Source organism: Mustela putorius, unplaced genomic scaffold (genome assembly GCF_011764305.1).
Source record: "Mustela putorius furo isolate JIRA1106 unplaced genomic scaffold, ASM1176430v1.1 tig00000281_pilon_pilon_pilon, whole genome shotgun sequence".
In the NCBI taxonomy this organism is placed as follows: Eukaryota; Metazoa; Chordata; class Mammalia; order Carnivora; family Mustelidae; genus Mustela; species Mustela putorius.
Window position 1 is genome coordinate 31,397,310 of NW_025421343.1, and position 16,587 is coordinate 31,413,896.

The following is a 16,587-nucleotide window of genomic DNA, read 5'->3' on the forward strand; positions in this document are numbered from 1 at the left end:
GGGCTGGGGAGAAGTCAGAGGACGGCTGGCTTTCTTCTATAGCACACAGGCCTGCTCCCCGAAGTGCCCTTGGCGGGTCTACAAGCTGGAGGAGGAAGCCGCCGTACCTGAATGGAGTACATGATGATTTTAAAGCAACGAATGGCAAAGACCTTGGGTTCCCAGAGAGAATGGTTATCCAGGTGGCTGTGAGGGAGAAAACACAGGGGAATGGCTATGAAAGGTAAAGCAATGGTAGGGAGAACAGACAAGCTTGGGGGGAGAGGAGCCTCCCCAGAGACCCAGCCCCTGGCAGAGCTCCCAGGTGAGGAAGGCTTTACAGGTGGCGGGGGGAGGAGGATGAGGACCCGGGGGCTGGACCCCACGGGAACCGGAGGGAAGCCAAGAACAGAGTTCCGCAGCTGTGGACTCAGGAGTGAAGCCGGGCACCTTCCTCTGGTTTTGGGACCTCCTACCAGCACCTCTCCCCAACACTGCTCTTGGCCACTGTGTGGTAGCTTCTGCTGTCACACAGGCACAGGCAAAGGACCATCTTGGGCAAAGGACCACCACCGTAACACCTCTTTCCCCCTCTCCCTGAGTCAGCAAGATGCCAGGACCTGAAAGTTCTCTGAGGGCTGGGGTGGGGGCCGGCAGCACTCACATGAGAACAGGCTTGATGGCATTTTTGATGTTGCCAAAGGCAGCGCGGCCCAGCAATTCCCGAAGGCACCTCTCGGCCAGCTCTGCTGGGTTCTCTTTCTCCTTCTCTGGTGCTTGGAGGGGCGAGGGAGAGCGGCTGTGGAAACAAGCAGCACGTGGGTAAGTGATGGTGAGCAAAGCTCGAATCAGTCTTTGTGCAGCCTGCATTTCTTTTTTCTTTTTTTTAAAGATGATTTTACTTATTTATTAGAGAGAAAGAGAGAGAGGGCACAAGCAGAGAGAGTGGAAGAGGGAGAAGCAGCCTTCCCGCTGAGTAGGGAGCCCAATGCGAGCCTCCATCTCCACCCTGAGATCATGATTTGAGCCAAAGGCAGACGCTTAACCGACTGCAGCACCCAGGCGCCCCGGCAGCCTGCGTTTCCACACTGTGTCCTTGCAGGCGGTGCACTGGGACAGGCAGGAATTTGATGTGGGCTGCAGAGATAATGTGGGAGATATCCTGACTGTCAGAGAGGAAACAGAGTCAAGGACCCCAGGATGGAGGAAGATCATGGGAGAAGGGTCGAATTCTCTTTCCGGAAATCCTTGAGCACAGGTGTCCCCGCAGGAAGGACAGAGAGCCTGCACATCACAGGTCTGGGAGGCACAGACCACAGTGTCTCCATTCCCCAAAGCCTGGGAAGGAAAAAGATTGAGTGTGAAAGAGAGGGAGGCCGAATAATAGAAAAAGCAAAAGAAAGTGGAGGATAGAGGGAGAGGAAAAAGAAAGGCAAGGCGGCTGGCGCAAGTGGGAGTGAGTGGTACCTCAGTCACAGGGGCTGGATCTGGACAGAAGAAGGAGCCTCATGTCTCTCTCTGGGGGCTGAGACCCCTAGAGTCCACAGGCCAGGATGGGGGTGGGGTGGGGGGGGTGGGGGGGTGGGGGGGTGAGGTGCAGTTCCAGGAACGGCCCCCAGAGGGCCACACTTCCTTCCCCCCAGCCTGTCCCCAGCTTCACCAGCTCCAGGGAGTCAGAGGGAGGGAGGGAGGAACCTGCTGTTCTCACACCTCGCCAGGCACAGCCCAGGTGGACAGCAACACGAGCCTCTTTCCCTGCATCCCATTTTACAGAGGGGAAGAGCGAGGGGCTGGAACACACTGAATCCCCTGTCTGAGGGCTCCCAGATTCAAACCCAGCATCTGCAACTAGTGTCCAGGGGCTGCTGGCTGGTCAAGCTAGTTTTAGGGGCCTGCAGTGCCAGTAGGAGGTGAGGGAGGAAGGGAAAGTCCTCAGCCACTGGAGCCATGAAAGGTGCTTTCAAACCTCCTTGGCTTGCTGCTTTCAGAGAGACAGAGGTAACTGACTTTTCTTCTTTGTGTTCTGACCAGCTCGCACTTACCCTTAGGGAACCCAGCACGGTTTCTGCCCTTCCTTCACTGAACGCAGACCGTAGGGGGTGCAGCAAGCTGGCAGAAGGCCAGAGCCCAGGCTCCTAGGGAGCCGGCCTTGGATGCATTGCATAACAAGCCACAAAAACCAAGATACCTAGCCTTTTAATTAGGCTTTACCAGCCAGCCCAAGCCCTGTGGTTCCCAAGCAGATGGCAGAGGCAGCCTGGGAGGGCCGTGCATGGCTGCTGCCCGAGCTCCTGCCTCGCCTGCTTACCTCTCTGCCTCCTCTATGTGCTGCAGATTGAAAAGCAGTGACGGGACAATTTTGTCCATGTGCTGTGGGTCCCAGATATTGGCTTGCAATTCATCGTTCACTGTCTTCCTCACCACCCCTTGCAGACCTTTGATGCCTGACATTCTGATTCTGGAAGAAAAAGGGCAACACGGAGTCATGAAATCCTCCAGCCCAGAGAAGCCTGGCTTCTGTGGCAAGGGGAGGAGCACGGTGTGGGGACCGGGGATGCATTCATCCATCCAAAGGCAGAAGGGAGCCCACCTTCTACCCTCCGTGTGACTCAGCCTCCTGGCCGGCCAGCTTCCTGTGCAAGTGGACATGAGCTGCTTTGATCTTGCCCCACTCAGGTCAAGACCCTGAGCCAGAGGCTATGCAGACTTAAGAGCCAAGTAACTAGAATACTGTCCCCCTCACTATTCTTACTCCTGGTTCTGGGTTACAAGGTACTTCCTAGGGTCGCCTGAGTGGCTCAGTGGGTTAAGCCTCTGCCTTCTGCTCAGGTCATGATCTCAGGGTCTTCGAATGGAGCCCCGCATTGGGCTCTCTGCTCAGCAGGGAACCCGCTTCCTCCTCTCTCTCTGCCTGCCTCTCTGCCTACTTGTGATCTCTCTCTGTCAGGTAAATAAGTAAACTCTTTTAAAAAAACAGAAAACAAGGTACTTCCTAATGCACAGAAGAAATACGTCCCAAGCACACTGGGCTCCTATGTCCCACCCAAGAGAGCCTGGCCGGCAAGAAACCAGGCCTGGCTGGTTTCCTCCCCAGGGCTTCCTTATGTGTGAATGTGAATTAATTCCGTCTCTCCAGAATGCCTCCCACATATGTACACATTTCATTCCACGGCACCTGAAGCTGACCGACCCTTTCAAAATAAAGCCCCAAAGACCAGGCCCTCAGAGAGACCTGCTCCTCTTATGGCTCCCTGTCATGGGCCCATCGGAGGCTTAACCAAGAGCAAGGGGCCTGGGGAGTATCTGAACCCAAGGGACCCCTCCCTCCCCTCCCCTCTCCCCGCCAAACACACACTCTTATTTATAAGACCCAAGTGTTGTTCTTGGAAAGGGGCTCTGGGCTCTGCTGGGGCTGTGAATGAACAACAGGGGGCTCTTGGGGGAAAGGGGCACAGGGAGGCTGACAGAAAGAAAAAGGATGACTTATGCCAGAAACACCTGTCACCCTCGCAGCCTTCCTTTCAGGGTTGACACGTGCCGTCTATGGGCACTAATGGCCCTGCTCAGGTGCCAGGAGCAAACAACCTCAGCCACCGTCCTCCCCACGGGTCATACATCCCAATGCTGTCACAACACAGGGCTGACAGACGTCTGCTTCTGTGCCCTCTTCCCCCACCATGTCGTGTGTGTGTGTGTGTGTGTGTGTGTGTGTGTGTGTGTGGTGGCACAGGGATGTTCCCTCTGCTCCCCCTTCTGAAAGCTCAGTATGGCCTGAATGACCGGCCCCTATTACAGCCACATCAGGCTCCAGTCCTGTGCCTTCCCCAGCACCTGCCCCCAGACATGCCCCAACTGTTCCAGAACCTTCTGTCTCTTTAGAGCCCATCTGCAGTGAGGGGGCTACGGCAGGGCCAGTGCTGGGGAGATGACGAGGGGCTCCTTCCCCCAGGGGCCCCCACTACCCGTCGAAGGCACTGGGGTAGCACCCTTCCAGAGTCCATGACTATTTTAAGAAACGGGGGCCTGAGGAAGAGGGGATCCTGCCAACCACTCACAGGGTGACCTGCCCTGGAGATGTTCCATAGGCTCACAGCGTTGGGAACTGGCTCTCTGCGGGATGGTAGGGTTCATTTTCAGTTCCTTCAACCCAGACCATCAGCAGGGCTCCCTGGCCCTGCTGTTGCACAAAACATGGCACTCAGGGCCCCTCCAAGCCGGTGGCTGGGCTCTGGAACAAAGCACTGGAGAACTGGGCTGCTCTGGGCATACCACCATCAACGTCAGCCGCCAAGCCTCCTCGCTCTGACTCCCCCTGGCCTCTCCCTTCTCTTCCCTTCTCCTTCCTTCTTTGTCCCCTTTGAACATATTCTCCATGTCATAGGGCCTCCCCGAGTTGATAACACAAACACACCCCATTTGGGCAGAGGCCCCCTTCTAATCGTTTTGCACCTTATCGTTCTACGATGAGACTTAGCGCAAACCCCAATTCCCTGTTTCCTTGCCCATGCGCTGCTCCATTGGTCTGATGCTCTGTCCCCCTTATCTTCTGTGGGCATATGTTCACATAATGTCTTTGTGATTTTATGTGAGAAGTTTTCATTCTATGTGGATAAGTGTGTTTCTGTGAGTTGAAGAACTTGATAAGTTTGTGTCTGAACGTAAAAGCGTAGTCCATAATTCAGGACGTTTATCTGAAAGCATTCATTCTTTGCACCTGGCTTACGTGGTTGGCAGAGCATCCGACCCTTGATCTTGGGATTGTGAGTTCGAGCTCCACGTTAGGCACAGAGATGACATAAAAGAAATAAAATCTTAAAAAAAGAAAGCATTCATTCATTCACTCATTCATTCACTCAGTGACTGTTTATTGAGCGCCTACTGGTCCCCAGGCAGTGCTGCTGCACCTGAGAGGCAGCAGTGAACAAAATGATGATTCCTGGCCTCCCAGAATTTACATTCTCCTGGGGGACAGACAAAGAGTCAGAAACAATAAGCGTGTCATTAAGGGGATTGTACTATGTGGGGAAAACAGCAGGGCAAGGGAGAAGAGAAGGGGGTATGTGGGATGTTTGAGAGAAGGTGGTGTTGACCAGGACTTATTTGAGCAAGGGCTTGCAGGGGGAAAGCAAGTGAGCTAGACAGATCTATGGAGGAAGCATTCCAGGCACAGGAACAGATGGTGCAAAGGCCCTGTGGCAGGAATGTCCTTGGTGTGTTTGTGGGCAGTAAGGAGGCCTGTGTGGCTGGAGGGGAATGAGCCAGGGGTTAGTGGAAGACACAAAGCCAGGATGCCCACAGAGATCAGCCAATGTGAAAACTTGGGTTTTGTATCGGCAGATGTATGTGGTGATGGATAGTGGCAAGTGGGTGTGTTTCTGGGTGTGTATAAATGCACGTACGCCTGAACAAAAAAACACAGGTCTGTGCATGTGTGTATAAGTGTGCTCAGATTTGGTTCCCAAGACCACTGCCTTCCATCTGCTCCTATTTCGTGCCCCAGAAGGTTTTCCTTTGAAAGCACAAGCTGGGAGTCCAGCTCTGCCCACTTGCCTACATACGTCCTGCCAGGTGTTTCCCTCCCTCCCCAGCGATGCCAGAGCCAAGGTCAATGCGGCTGAGGTCAGACAGTGTGCTCTGGGCTGGGAACGCTGTACGACCCCTCGATGCTTCTGCCCTTAGCTGAGTGGGCCCCCTCGCCTCCCCTACTCACTTGGTTTTGATTTCTGTGTCATCGTGGCTGGAGTGGCACATTTCACTGAAGCGGGACACAAAGAAGTCATAGCTCCGGTGATAGGATGGGGTGTCCTCCTCGATGTTGGCAAACTTCACAAACTGCCCGGGAGGAAGGAGAGATGTACAGGTGAGAGGTGACCCACTGTGCTCTTCACCTTCGGGCTCTGGGCTCTGGCGCTGCCATCCCGAGGCCCCCTGCCCTAGTAAAGCCAGGCGACATACACACCCGGGAGCCGCGCGTTCCAGGATGTGGCTCGGCTCTGCTTCCCACAGCACACCCAGTCTCCACGCCTCCGTGGATTCCAAATCCTGCTTGCCCTTCCCGTCTACACGACCGGACCCATGGCCCCTTTCAGCCCATCCCCGCAGAGGTGAGCAGAGGATGGAACAGGCGAGAACAGGCGAGGATACGAAGGTGACTCTCTTAAGCTCTTGCCCCCTTCCATGCCCAGAGCTGCACCAAACACACGGAGGCCCAGAGGCAGTCAGGGATGAACTGAAACAGCCAAAGCCAACGCCAAACCCTGTCTCAACACTGTAGAATGAATTCTGGGAAACAAGAACAAACCTGAAATTCAATTTTAAAATGTAATTCCGTAGGGAGAGGGTGGCTGGGTGATGGTCACTGGGGAGGGAATGTGCTATGGGGAGTGCTGTGAGATGTGTCAGCCTGATGATTCACAGACCTGTACCCCTGGGGCAAATAATACATTATATGTTAATAAATATAATTTATAAAAATGTAATTCCATTTTATTATTTAAATTTATTTATTAATTAATTTATGTTTAAAGATTTTATTTATTAACGAGAGAGAGAGAGAGAGAGAGAGAGAGCACAGGGCATTGGGATGTAGGGAGGGACAAGCAGACTCCTTACTGAGCCGGGAGCCCTGATGCAGGGCTCGATCCCAGGATCCCGAGATCATGACCTAAGCCAAAGGCAGACTCTTGACCAACTGAGCCACCCAGGCACCCCTATTGCTTCAAATTTGAGCACGTTTTTAAAGTTTGCGGATTCAGTTCTGTTAAGTCTAGCTCAGTATTATCAGGGCTGGATTCCTTCTGCCACCCGGCTGCACATTTGCAATTCTAAATAGGGACTTAATTTCAATGGACTCCCACAGAGAAGCAAGAATCAGGGACTAAGTAGAGTTAAATTGCTAAAAATTAAGGATAATTCTTATAGGTTATTTTGTTTAATGTTATAAATTTAGTACTGCAAACAACTCAAAAGATTACACTTATAATAAAATCTATTCTCCATGACTCTGTCTTGCATTATTTAATTTTTATAAACATTTCTTGGCTCTAAAAGGATATGCTATTATTTCTAAAATCATCTAGTTAATGCACTCATAATATTCATTATCAATTCCAATCTGTTTCTCTATGTAACTACTCAAAATTTGTTCACTTTTCTGGATGACAATTAGCAGCTTGCACCAACATCATTAATGTTTCTTTCACTAATAAATATACATATATTTTCTGCTGGCTGAACGAATCTCAACATACAAAGCAGATGAGGAGATCTTGCTTTCCAAGTTAACATCTGAAATGTCAACCTCTAGTTGGAAGCGAATATTCTGATATTAGCAATAAATCCAAAGGATCCTGCTTGCATTATTGATGGGGTTCTGCAGAAGAGGCATAGTGGTAATCCATCATTGATAGATCGTAAGTTGATTAGATTAATTCATTGACTAGATGTAAGTTCAGGAATTCTAGAAATAACGATAAAGTCAGCCTTCGGCTACGTGAACTTCTTAAGTCCCCAAAGGTTAGAACACACAGGTAGGTTGATCCTAAGGTTCAAGCGAAGTTTGGGCTCACGCCTGCTCATACCTACCGATAGGATGATCCCTGGCCGCCCTTCCCTCCTCACCGTGGGAGTCTGGCGTGGTCAGGGTGTCCATCTACTCAAAGGGGACACACAGCAGATCTACTCTCACTGGCAACATGACTTTTTTTTTTTTTAAGATTTTATTTATTTATTTGATAGAGATTACAGGTAGGCAGAGAAGCAGGCAGAGAGAGGAGGAAGCAGGTTCTCCGCTGAGCAAAGAGCCCGATGTGGGGCTCGAGCCCAGGACCCTGAGATCATGACCTGAGCCAAAGGCAGAGGCTTAACCCACTGAGCCACCCAGGGGCCCCTCACTGGCAGCATGACTTTTGAGCGGGACTTTGAACTTCTCTTATGGTTTGGTTTTCCCGTATGTGAATAAATACTGCAGTCATCATTCACTAAGAGTCTTCATTTTTTAAAAAGGATTTTTAAAAAATTTATTTGAGAGGGAGAGGGAGAGACTGTGCCCACGCAAGAGCAGGGGGAGGGCAGAGGGAGAGGGAGAAGCAGGCTCTCGGCTGAGCAGGAAGCCCGATGCGGGGCTCCATCCCAGGACCCTGAGATCATGACCTGAGCCAAAGGCAGAGGCTTAAAACTAACTGAGCCACCCAGGTGCCCCTTAAATTTTTTCTTATACTGTATGTACTTCCCATATGATGAGGCAGCTTAAAATAAGACAATCCAAGTATATGCAAGAGAATATGCATTTGAAAGTATTAAAACAAGAGACCATAATAAAGAGGGAGAAATAGTCAAAGATTTCATCTCACATTTACTGACTGGGTAGACTCAGATGTATGTCAGGGGGACAAATGCCCAGACCTCAAGTTCACTGGTTTAGGAGGGCCACCCCAAGCATTTTACACATATCATCTCTTCTTAGAATGACTCTAAGTGAGAGACAGATTATGGTAATCAGAGCCACAGAGCTCCAGAGCCACATGGATTGGCACTGCCGGCCCCAGACATGCTGAGTCACTCTGGGAGGAGGCCCAGGGGTTGACCTTGTAGCATGGTCAGTCCCAGCAGACCTGATAGGACGGCCCCCATTTGAGAAACACTGCCTGGTCGCTAGTGGACAACCTGGTCTCCCGTCTTCCTCACACCTCGGACACGGACGCTTCTCTGAACCGATGCCTGATCTCTGTGCAACTTTCCACTTCGACTTTCCTCCTCTTCTAAGCGCCGTGAAGCCACAAGGAGGCCTGACCCTAGGCAGGGGCATGGCCTAGCGGCACAGCCCAAGTGCTTGTCATGCCCAGTGCTGTTGAGTCTGGCCATTACCCATGCTGTTCAAGCTGCTAAATATTTTGACTCATACCCACAGGCTGTAAGGTTAGAGTTGAGATATGATCGATATTTAAAAACCGAAAATTCCATGGCAGCCACACTGGTAACGCGGGATAGAAAACATGCCTGGGGATCCCTTTTCTACAACCGGGGCGGCCTTTTTAGTTTCTTCTGGATCTGTGCCCACAGGGCCAGCTCCAGCTGCTAACCACACTGGAAATTGTCCTCATTCTTTTCTTCTGTGACTGTCTGTGTCCCTGGATTTTCACTCTTCTGCACCCTTCCTCCCTGGGAATTCAGGTCTGCGTCTTCTCAAATTTTGCTTTCAACAAGAGAGTTCTTCCATTTAAGTAGACAGTGGTCCTCCCTATGGTGCTGGGGCCACAGGTAGACGGCCGCCTCCTTACTCTGCCTCTTGTCCTCTGTGTGACTGTGAACATGTTGTAAAACTTCTGAGCCACTGCCTCCTCCTTGGTGAAGTAGGGACACTAGGACACCGAATGGTCACCAGGATTAAATGTGGGGACATATGCAGAATGACTAGCACGGTGCCTGGCTAGCTCAGGGAACAGTGCTGCAGTGACCGTGGTGACTGTGGTCTGGTCTGTCAGCTCGGGGGCTAGACAGCGTGACCCTTGTCCTTTTCATGTCATCAACACAGGCCCGGCCAGGCAATCACAGAGGAGGGGTCCAGGTGGGTAGCACAGACCATGCAGGTAACACACCTCAAATGTGATGCCTGGAGGTGTGGAGAGAAGGAAACTAGTTTTTGCCACCCCCCAGGGAACTGGTGGCTGAGGATGGGAGTGAGGGCTGCGGCAGAGGGCAGGGGCTATGGGGGGGGGGTGGCCACGCCCCCTCCAGGTGCCATTCAGGGACTGAGGTCATTTAGGTCACTGAGGTCATTTAGGGCACTGAGGGGCAAGAGGGTGGGACTATGGGATAGCCAGCAGTCATCACTGCAAGACCAGGGACAAACCAGCTGAACGTTCGTTTTCTTCTCTTTAAAATGCACACATCATCTCCTAGGAATGTGAATACATTAGAAATAATTAAGAAAAGCTCCCCAAGTTCCTGTTATAACAGGAACTCTGTGATTCCAAGTTTTCATATTAGCAAGGTTCTTATTTCTAAGAGGCTTAAACTTTTTTTTTAAGAGGTGGGGGAGGGGCAGAGGGAGAGAGAAAGAATCTTAAGCAGGCTCTGGGAGATTATGACCTGAAACCAAGAGTCGGAGGTTTAACTCCCTGACCACTCAGGCGCCCTGAGGCTGTAACTTTGTACGGGTCTTACAGGATTCAGCAGTGCAAGATCATCAAAAGACCCCCGCTCAGTAACCAGGGCTCTGTTCTCAGTGCACGTTCTCATCCCACCTGACCAGAAAAACCCATTTCCAGTATGGCTTTGGTGAAGCCTGTTTGCCTCCGTTTAACTAGTACCTTGTTCTGTTGAAGTCCTCAAAATGTGCAAAAGGCAGGGGCCCTAGAGAAGGCTATTTATAGAAAGGAATGTGTATGGGGTGGGGCCACAGCAGGCCCCGCCCATCTTTCCCACCTGATGTGGATGGGAGCCATCCGCAAAAGCAGCCCCTCGCGCTGACATCCTGTCATAACAACATTAAATATTTCTAAGGCACCTACGACATTTCTAGGGCACCTCACCCCAGTTCCCTGGGGCTGCGTCAGGACCGCCTCTGTCTCCACCTTCACCCCGTCTTCTCCTCTGTCACATCTCCCTCTCCTAAGACCCTTGAGACAGCACGAAAGGCTCCTGGGGCTACACAAGCAGGGGGAGTGGGAGGGAAAAGCAGGCTTCCCCCCGAGCAAGGAGCCAGATGTGGGCCTCGATCCCAGGACCCTGGGATCTTGAAATGAGCTGAAGACAGTCGCTTATCGACTGAGCCACCCAGGCGCCCTTTATTTATTTATTTGACGGAGAGAGCACAAATTGGGGGAGCGGCAGGCAGAGGGAGAGGGAGAAGCAGACCCCTCGCTGAGCAGTGAGCATAATGCCGGGCTCGATCCCCGGATCCTGGGATCATGACCTGAGTTGAAGGCAGCCTCTTAACCAACTGAGCCACCCAGGTGCCCTGGTTTTTAAATCTTACTGTGTCTTGGAATGATCTGGGGAGCTTGTGGAAAATGCAGACTTCTGAGCCACCCCAGGACTGGTGAACACGATTATCTGGGGAGTGGGCCCAGGTATCTGCATTCTGAAGAGCCATCCCTCAGGCAACTTCCACCCTGGAGGTTCTGAAGCAGCAGGTCTACAGACTCTATGTCTTTTGTCCCTGTACTGGCAGGCTGGACCAGTAGCTCTGGAAATGTTTCCAGTCAGGCTGGGAGGGAGACTGCTTATGCAGGACGCTGGGAAAATGTTGGTAAAGGAGGTTGGCAACGCAGAATAGATGGTCATCTCCTTTGAAGACCATTTCCTTTGAACTGAAGTGGTTTGGGGTTAAACCAAAGGTTGAATAGATGACCGAGCCTTAACTCCATCCCTGGGGCCCCAAATGGCCTGGGGGTGAGCTGCAGCTTCGAGGTTTTGGCGGCCAACCATGCCATTCCCATGTTTGCTGGGACTCTTGCTCTGTCCGGGGATCTGGTCATGAGCCCACACTCACTGTCCATCTGAACCTCCTATTCAAAGGGTACGCACCCTGTTTATTACATGATGGGGCATGTGAAATAGGTAACTTTTTGTTACCAAGATATCTGAGCATCCCTAGGAACCCTTGGTGTGATAACTTGATAGAAGGAGCTTTTCTCCCTCGAGTCTGAGAGTATGACTGCCCAGACATGACAGCCCCCAGTGGCTCCCCCAGGGAGAACTGGCCTGTGGAGTCCCCAAGGAACACCTCTTAGAGAGCCCACCCCAAGCTGCTCCTGAGGCTTCTAGGGGCTGACATGAACCTTTAGTAATCACGGTTCAGAGGGTGAAATTGGGGTGCTTCATGGGGGCCCTGGTCAAGGCCCCATAACTGCTGAGGAAGTCCACCAAGGTCTGGCAGACATGGGGTTGGAACACTAGGGTTTTGTGAGAGGAAGGCCTTCAGTCCTGTCACAAGACACAGTAGAATGTCATGGTTATAAGAAGGGGTCTGGAGCCAGACTGCATCACTGAGTTCCACTGCCCCCACTTATGAAGCTTGTCTGGGGCAAGTTACTTAAGTTTCTTGTGCCTCAGTTGCCCCATCTGTGAAATGGAGCTAATAAAGGCAGTTGTCTTACCAGCAGCTTGGTATGAGTAGCCCATCCCAGTTGATCGGGGCGGGGGGGTGGCGACATTTCCACTCCCCAACCCCAGAGCATTTTTGGCTTGGTATGAACACTCCTTGGATTCTCACTAGGGGCCCATTTACCTGTGTGACACGTCCCTATTTTTTTTTTTTTTTAACGCGTGATACACCAGGAACTTCCTGTCTGCTTTGCTCCCATTATTGCTAATTCATACCTTACAATCGACTTTTATTAAAATGCTACTTGCCTAGTGAATAAGATGGGAAATAATAAAGCTGGGTTTGGTTGGTTGTTTGTTTTAAGATATAGTAATGATGAGGGCGCCTGGGTGGCTCAGTGGGTTAAAGCCTCTGCCTTCGGCTCAGGTCAGGATCCCAGGGTCCTGGGATGGAGCCCCACTTTGGGCTCTCTGCTTTGCAGGGAGCCTGCTTTCTCCTCACTCTCTGTCTGCCTCTCTGCCTACTTGTGATCTCTGTCTGTCAAATAAATAAATCAAATCTTCAAAAAAAAATAAAAAGATATAGTAATGATGAAGTTCTCCATAGCAACAAGCTGAAGATTCATTTTTTTAAAGATGTTATTTATTTATTTTAGAGTGAGTGAGCGAGTGTGTGTGTGAGAGAGAGAGAGAGAGAGCATGAATGGTGGGAGGGGCAGAGGGAGGAGAAGCTGGCTCCCCTGCGGAGCAAAGAGCCCCATTCTGGGCTCACTCCCAGGACCCCGGGATCACAGGATCATGACCTGAGCCAAAGGCAGACTCTCAACCGACTGAGCAACCCAGGTGCCCCCAGACTAAAGATTCTGAACATGCGACACTTCAAAGGCCCCAGGCACTGCTAGGGCCACCCTTTCAAGATCAAAGTCTCAGCTCTTTATAGACAACAAAGGGTGGCAGGCTTGTTGGGGCGATCACACCTCCCCCCACCCCCGGCAGAGGCAGGCAGGAGCGGCTGTGATGCGAATACGGAGAGTTCCCAAGGGCCTGAGTTAATAAAGGGAAAGCAATCTCCAAATATTGACAGTATAAAAACAGCTCTTCCCTGGTGTGGAAAATGGAAGCTGAGCTGGCTGGCCTCACTTCTGTGCCAACTGAGTGTCTCCACGCAGAAGTTAGCTTTTCCCTCTTATACAGAAGCATTCTGAGCTGCATGATTTCCTGCTGTCAAGGACAGAACCGCAGTCTAAAATGCTGGGCACAGGGGCACCTGGGTGACTCAGTCGTTAAGGATCTGCCTTCAGCTCAGGTCATGATCCTGGGGTCCTGGGATTGAGTCTGCATCGGGCTCCCTGCTTCTCCCTCTGCCTGCTGCCCGCCCCCCCAGTGATGTCCATTTTCTCTCTGTGGAATAAATAAATAAAATCTTAAGAAAATAATAAATAAATAAAATGCTGGGCATAGACAGAACCCCAGCTCCTTCCTGGGTCTAGGACTGCAGGCCGTGGCGCTGTGTTGGCCTCCACCAAGAGAAACAGGAACTGCTTCTCAGCTTCGCTGAGACAAATCCTAGCTGGGAAGCAGATGCTGTACATTGCGTGGGTTTGACAGTAACACCCTCGGCCTGGTCCTCCAGCTGCCTCTTGTTGATAGCAACTTCCAGGAGCACTTTCCACTAAAGCCAGAGAAAGTTCCACTGTGATGTGATCATGGCCTGCCAATGCCAGCCGAGGCATGGACCTCCCCTAGACCTAGGATATTTGTCTCCTGTCTACCCACATAATGCCTTCTCTTTGTCCAGATTCGTTGCAAAACTGACACAGTTTAAGGTCTTTTGGGAAAGCCTGGTCCTAGCTACCCCACGTGCTGGCCGGGTCAACAGAGACCCAGGGAAGCACCAGCTGCCTCTATTCTAGAATCCCTGTGCTTTGCTGCTGCTGACCCCTGTGGCCTCGGAACTCTAACTTGATCCACCTCCAAAGGAGGCCCCTTCTATGTAGCTCATGGGCTCCTAGTGGTGGTTTCTGCACCAGCGTTGAATGGGGGAGGATTTCCAGTCTAGAGATGACAGTCAAAACCGCAAGAGCTGATGAATGGTCCAGGGGGAGCACAGAGAATGAGAAGATGGGGCACCAGGGGCCGGGGAGACCACAGGCATTGCAGGGGCATGCAGAGGAAGAGAATCATCGCAGGAAACTGTTCGTTTCCGATTGCTGCTGCAAGAACACCACAATTTATTGGTGTAAAACAACACACGTCTATTATCTTACGGTTCTGGAGATCGGAAGTCTACAATGGGTCTGCAAGGCTGCGTGCGCTCTGGAGGCTCTAGAGGAGCATTTCCTTGCCCTTTTTAGCTTCCAGAAGCCGCCCACAGCTTTTGGCTCATGGCCCCCTTCCTCCATCTTCAAGGCCAGCAGTCTTTCTCTCTTTCCCTCTGCTCCCATCATCACTCACCTTCTGTCTGACTCTGACCCACCCCCACCTATAAGCATCCCTGTGATGCCATCGGACCCACCTGGATAATCCTCGGGAGAACCTCTCCATCTCAAGATCCTCAGCCTGATCCTATGCACAAAGGCCCTTTTGTCATTTCTGCTCACATTCACGGGTCCCAGGGATTAGAACGTGGACATCCTTGGGGGACCCTTACTCAGCCACAGGAGCCAAGAAGGATGAACCAGGTGGGAAGAGCTGGGGTCACGGGGTCAGGGAAGTCAGGGGAGCCTGAGGAAGCAGGTGCAGTCAACAAGGAGCAGGTGCTCTCAAAGGTAAAACATCGGCGGAAAGATGGGGGATGGGTTACTCGCCCGCTTTCCACAGATCTCTACCGGCAAGAGACAACGACATACTTTTAAAATGGAGAGAGCCGGCTGATACCACCCTAACCTGGGATGGCACCCATTAAAAACCTGAGACCCCAGACGTTTGTGTTCCTGTTATAATTCCAGTTTGCAGGAATTACGGGCAACAGGAGAGTGAAAGAAAAGGTCCACAAGCAAGTAACCGGACAAACCCAGAATGTGTGTGGCATTCCACAAACCAGCTAACCCAGTCTCTCCGAGAAGTCAGTGTCATGAAAAGCAAAGCTGGGCAGGAGAGGGCTGGGGACAGGCGAAGAGCCCCAGAAAACAAATCAACGCATCCCCCGTACTGAATTCAGATTTGGACGATAGCGATAAAAGACATTTTGCGACTATTGGGGAAATTTGTACTAATTATGAAACAAATATCATGGAATGATTGTTCATTTTGTCAGGTGAGCTAAAGGTACTTTGCAGTCACGCAGAACGTATGTTCTTTCTTGTGAGTTTGTTCACTGACTTTGTTGATACTGACACTGGAAGAGACTCGAACTTCCATGTCGACCGAGGGAAGGAACCAGAGAAGGAACCAGAGAAGGAACCGGGTCCCAGGAACAGGGTCTCTCGGACAGGAGAAAGCGAAGCTGCCTCTGACACGGAGGAAGCCAGGAAGCCAATATGGGAGGGAATTGGACGGAAAAGAAAGGAAGATTTGCAGAGACCACTGAGAAGGTGAGTGAGGGCAGTAGCCCAAAAAAAAAAAAAAAAAAAAAAAAAGGACTCAGGAGCCACCCTGAAAGCCCAAATTAAATTTTGCAGCAGGTATCCACAGAGTCCCAGACCCACACGTCTTGTGGTTTTCAGAGGCACATCTCCGAACCGGGCCATTCGGATGGGGAGGCAGTGTGGCCGGGGACCCGGGGAGCGGGGGGGTGGGGGGGGAGCAAGGACAGGTGGAAAGCAATGACTCCCACCTGGTCCAGGATGGGAGTCAAAGAAAGGGAGCACCAGAGGCAGCTGAACCTGGGCGAGAAAAAGGCATCCTGGAGGTGAGGTCTGGAGGGGACTGGGGGGAGGGCGAGATGGGGAGGACGGGACACAGGCAAGTCCCAGCGGGAGATCTGTTTTCCCAGAGGGAGAGGACTCCCGGCTCCTGTGTCCCTCCAGCGCCAGGAAGGAAGCCACCCTTCCCTGCAGGGCCTCTGCGTGCCTGATCCAAGGTGGTGGTTCATCGAGAACACAAATGCCCGTGTGCCATTGACGCTGGGCTGCTGAGAGCTGGAAGGGCGGTTTTGTCTTTATTTTTATTTATTTGGAAAAGAGAGAGTGAGCCAGAGAAAGAGCACAAGCAGGGGAAGGGGCAGGGGCAGAGGGAGAACCAGGCTCCCCATTGAGCAGGGAGCCCGACTGGGGCTCAATCTTGGGACCCTGAGATCATGACCTGAGCTGAAGGCAGGTGCTTAAATGACTGAGCCACACAGATGCCCCTGAAGGTGCAGTTAAAAAAATTTTCAGGTAAAATTTACAAAACCTTGGGGCGCCTGGATGGTTCAGTGGGTTAAAGCCTCTGCCTTTGGTTCAGGTCATGCTCTCAGGGTCCTGGGATGGAGCCCCGAATTGGGCTCTCTGCTCAGCAGGGAGCCTGCTTCCTCCTCTCTCTCTCTGCCTCTTTGCCTACTTGTGATCTCTGTCAGTCAAATAAATAAATAAAAATCTTAAAAAAAAATTTACAAAACCTAAAGTTAACCCTCTTAAAGTG

The 16,587-nt window shown here is 51.6% G+C and overlaps 1 protein-coding gene across 3 annotated transcripts in view; it reads right to left on the reverse strand.

Moving 5' to 3' along the window:
• The window catches only part of EFR3B (EFR3 homolog B), an 89,080-nt gene that overhangs the window by 21,298 nt on the left and 51,195 nt on the right, over positions 1 to 16,587 (reverse strand). For all 3 annotated transcript variants that reach the window (XM_013052977.2, XM_013052976.2, XM_004745936.2), the window contains exons 5-8: positions 5,690 to 5,811; positions 2,288 to 2,437; positions 644 to 778; positions 108 to 186 (exon numbers count right to left, since the gene is read on the reverse strand). In XM_013052977.2, the coding sequence (XP_012908431.1) occupies positions 108 to 186; positions 644 to 778; positions 2,288 to 2,437; positions 5,690 to 5,811 (486 nt within the window). The remainder of the gene's footprint in view (positions 1 to 107; positions 187 to 643; positions 779 to 2,287; positions 2,438 to 5,689; positions 5,812 to 16,587) is intronic.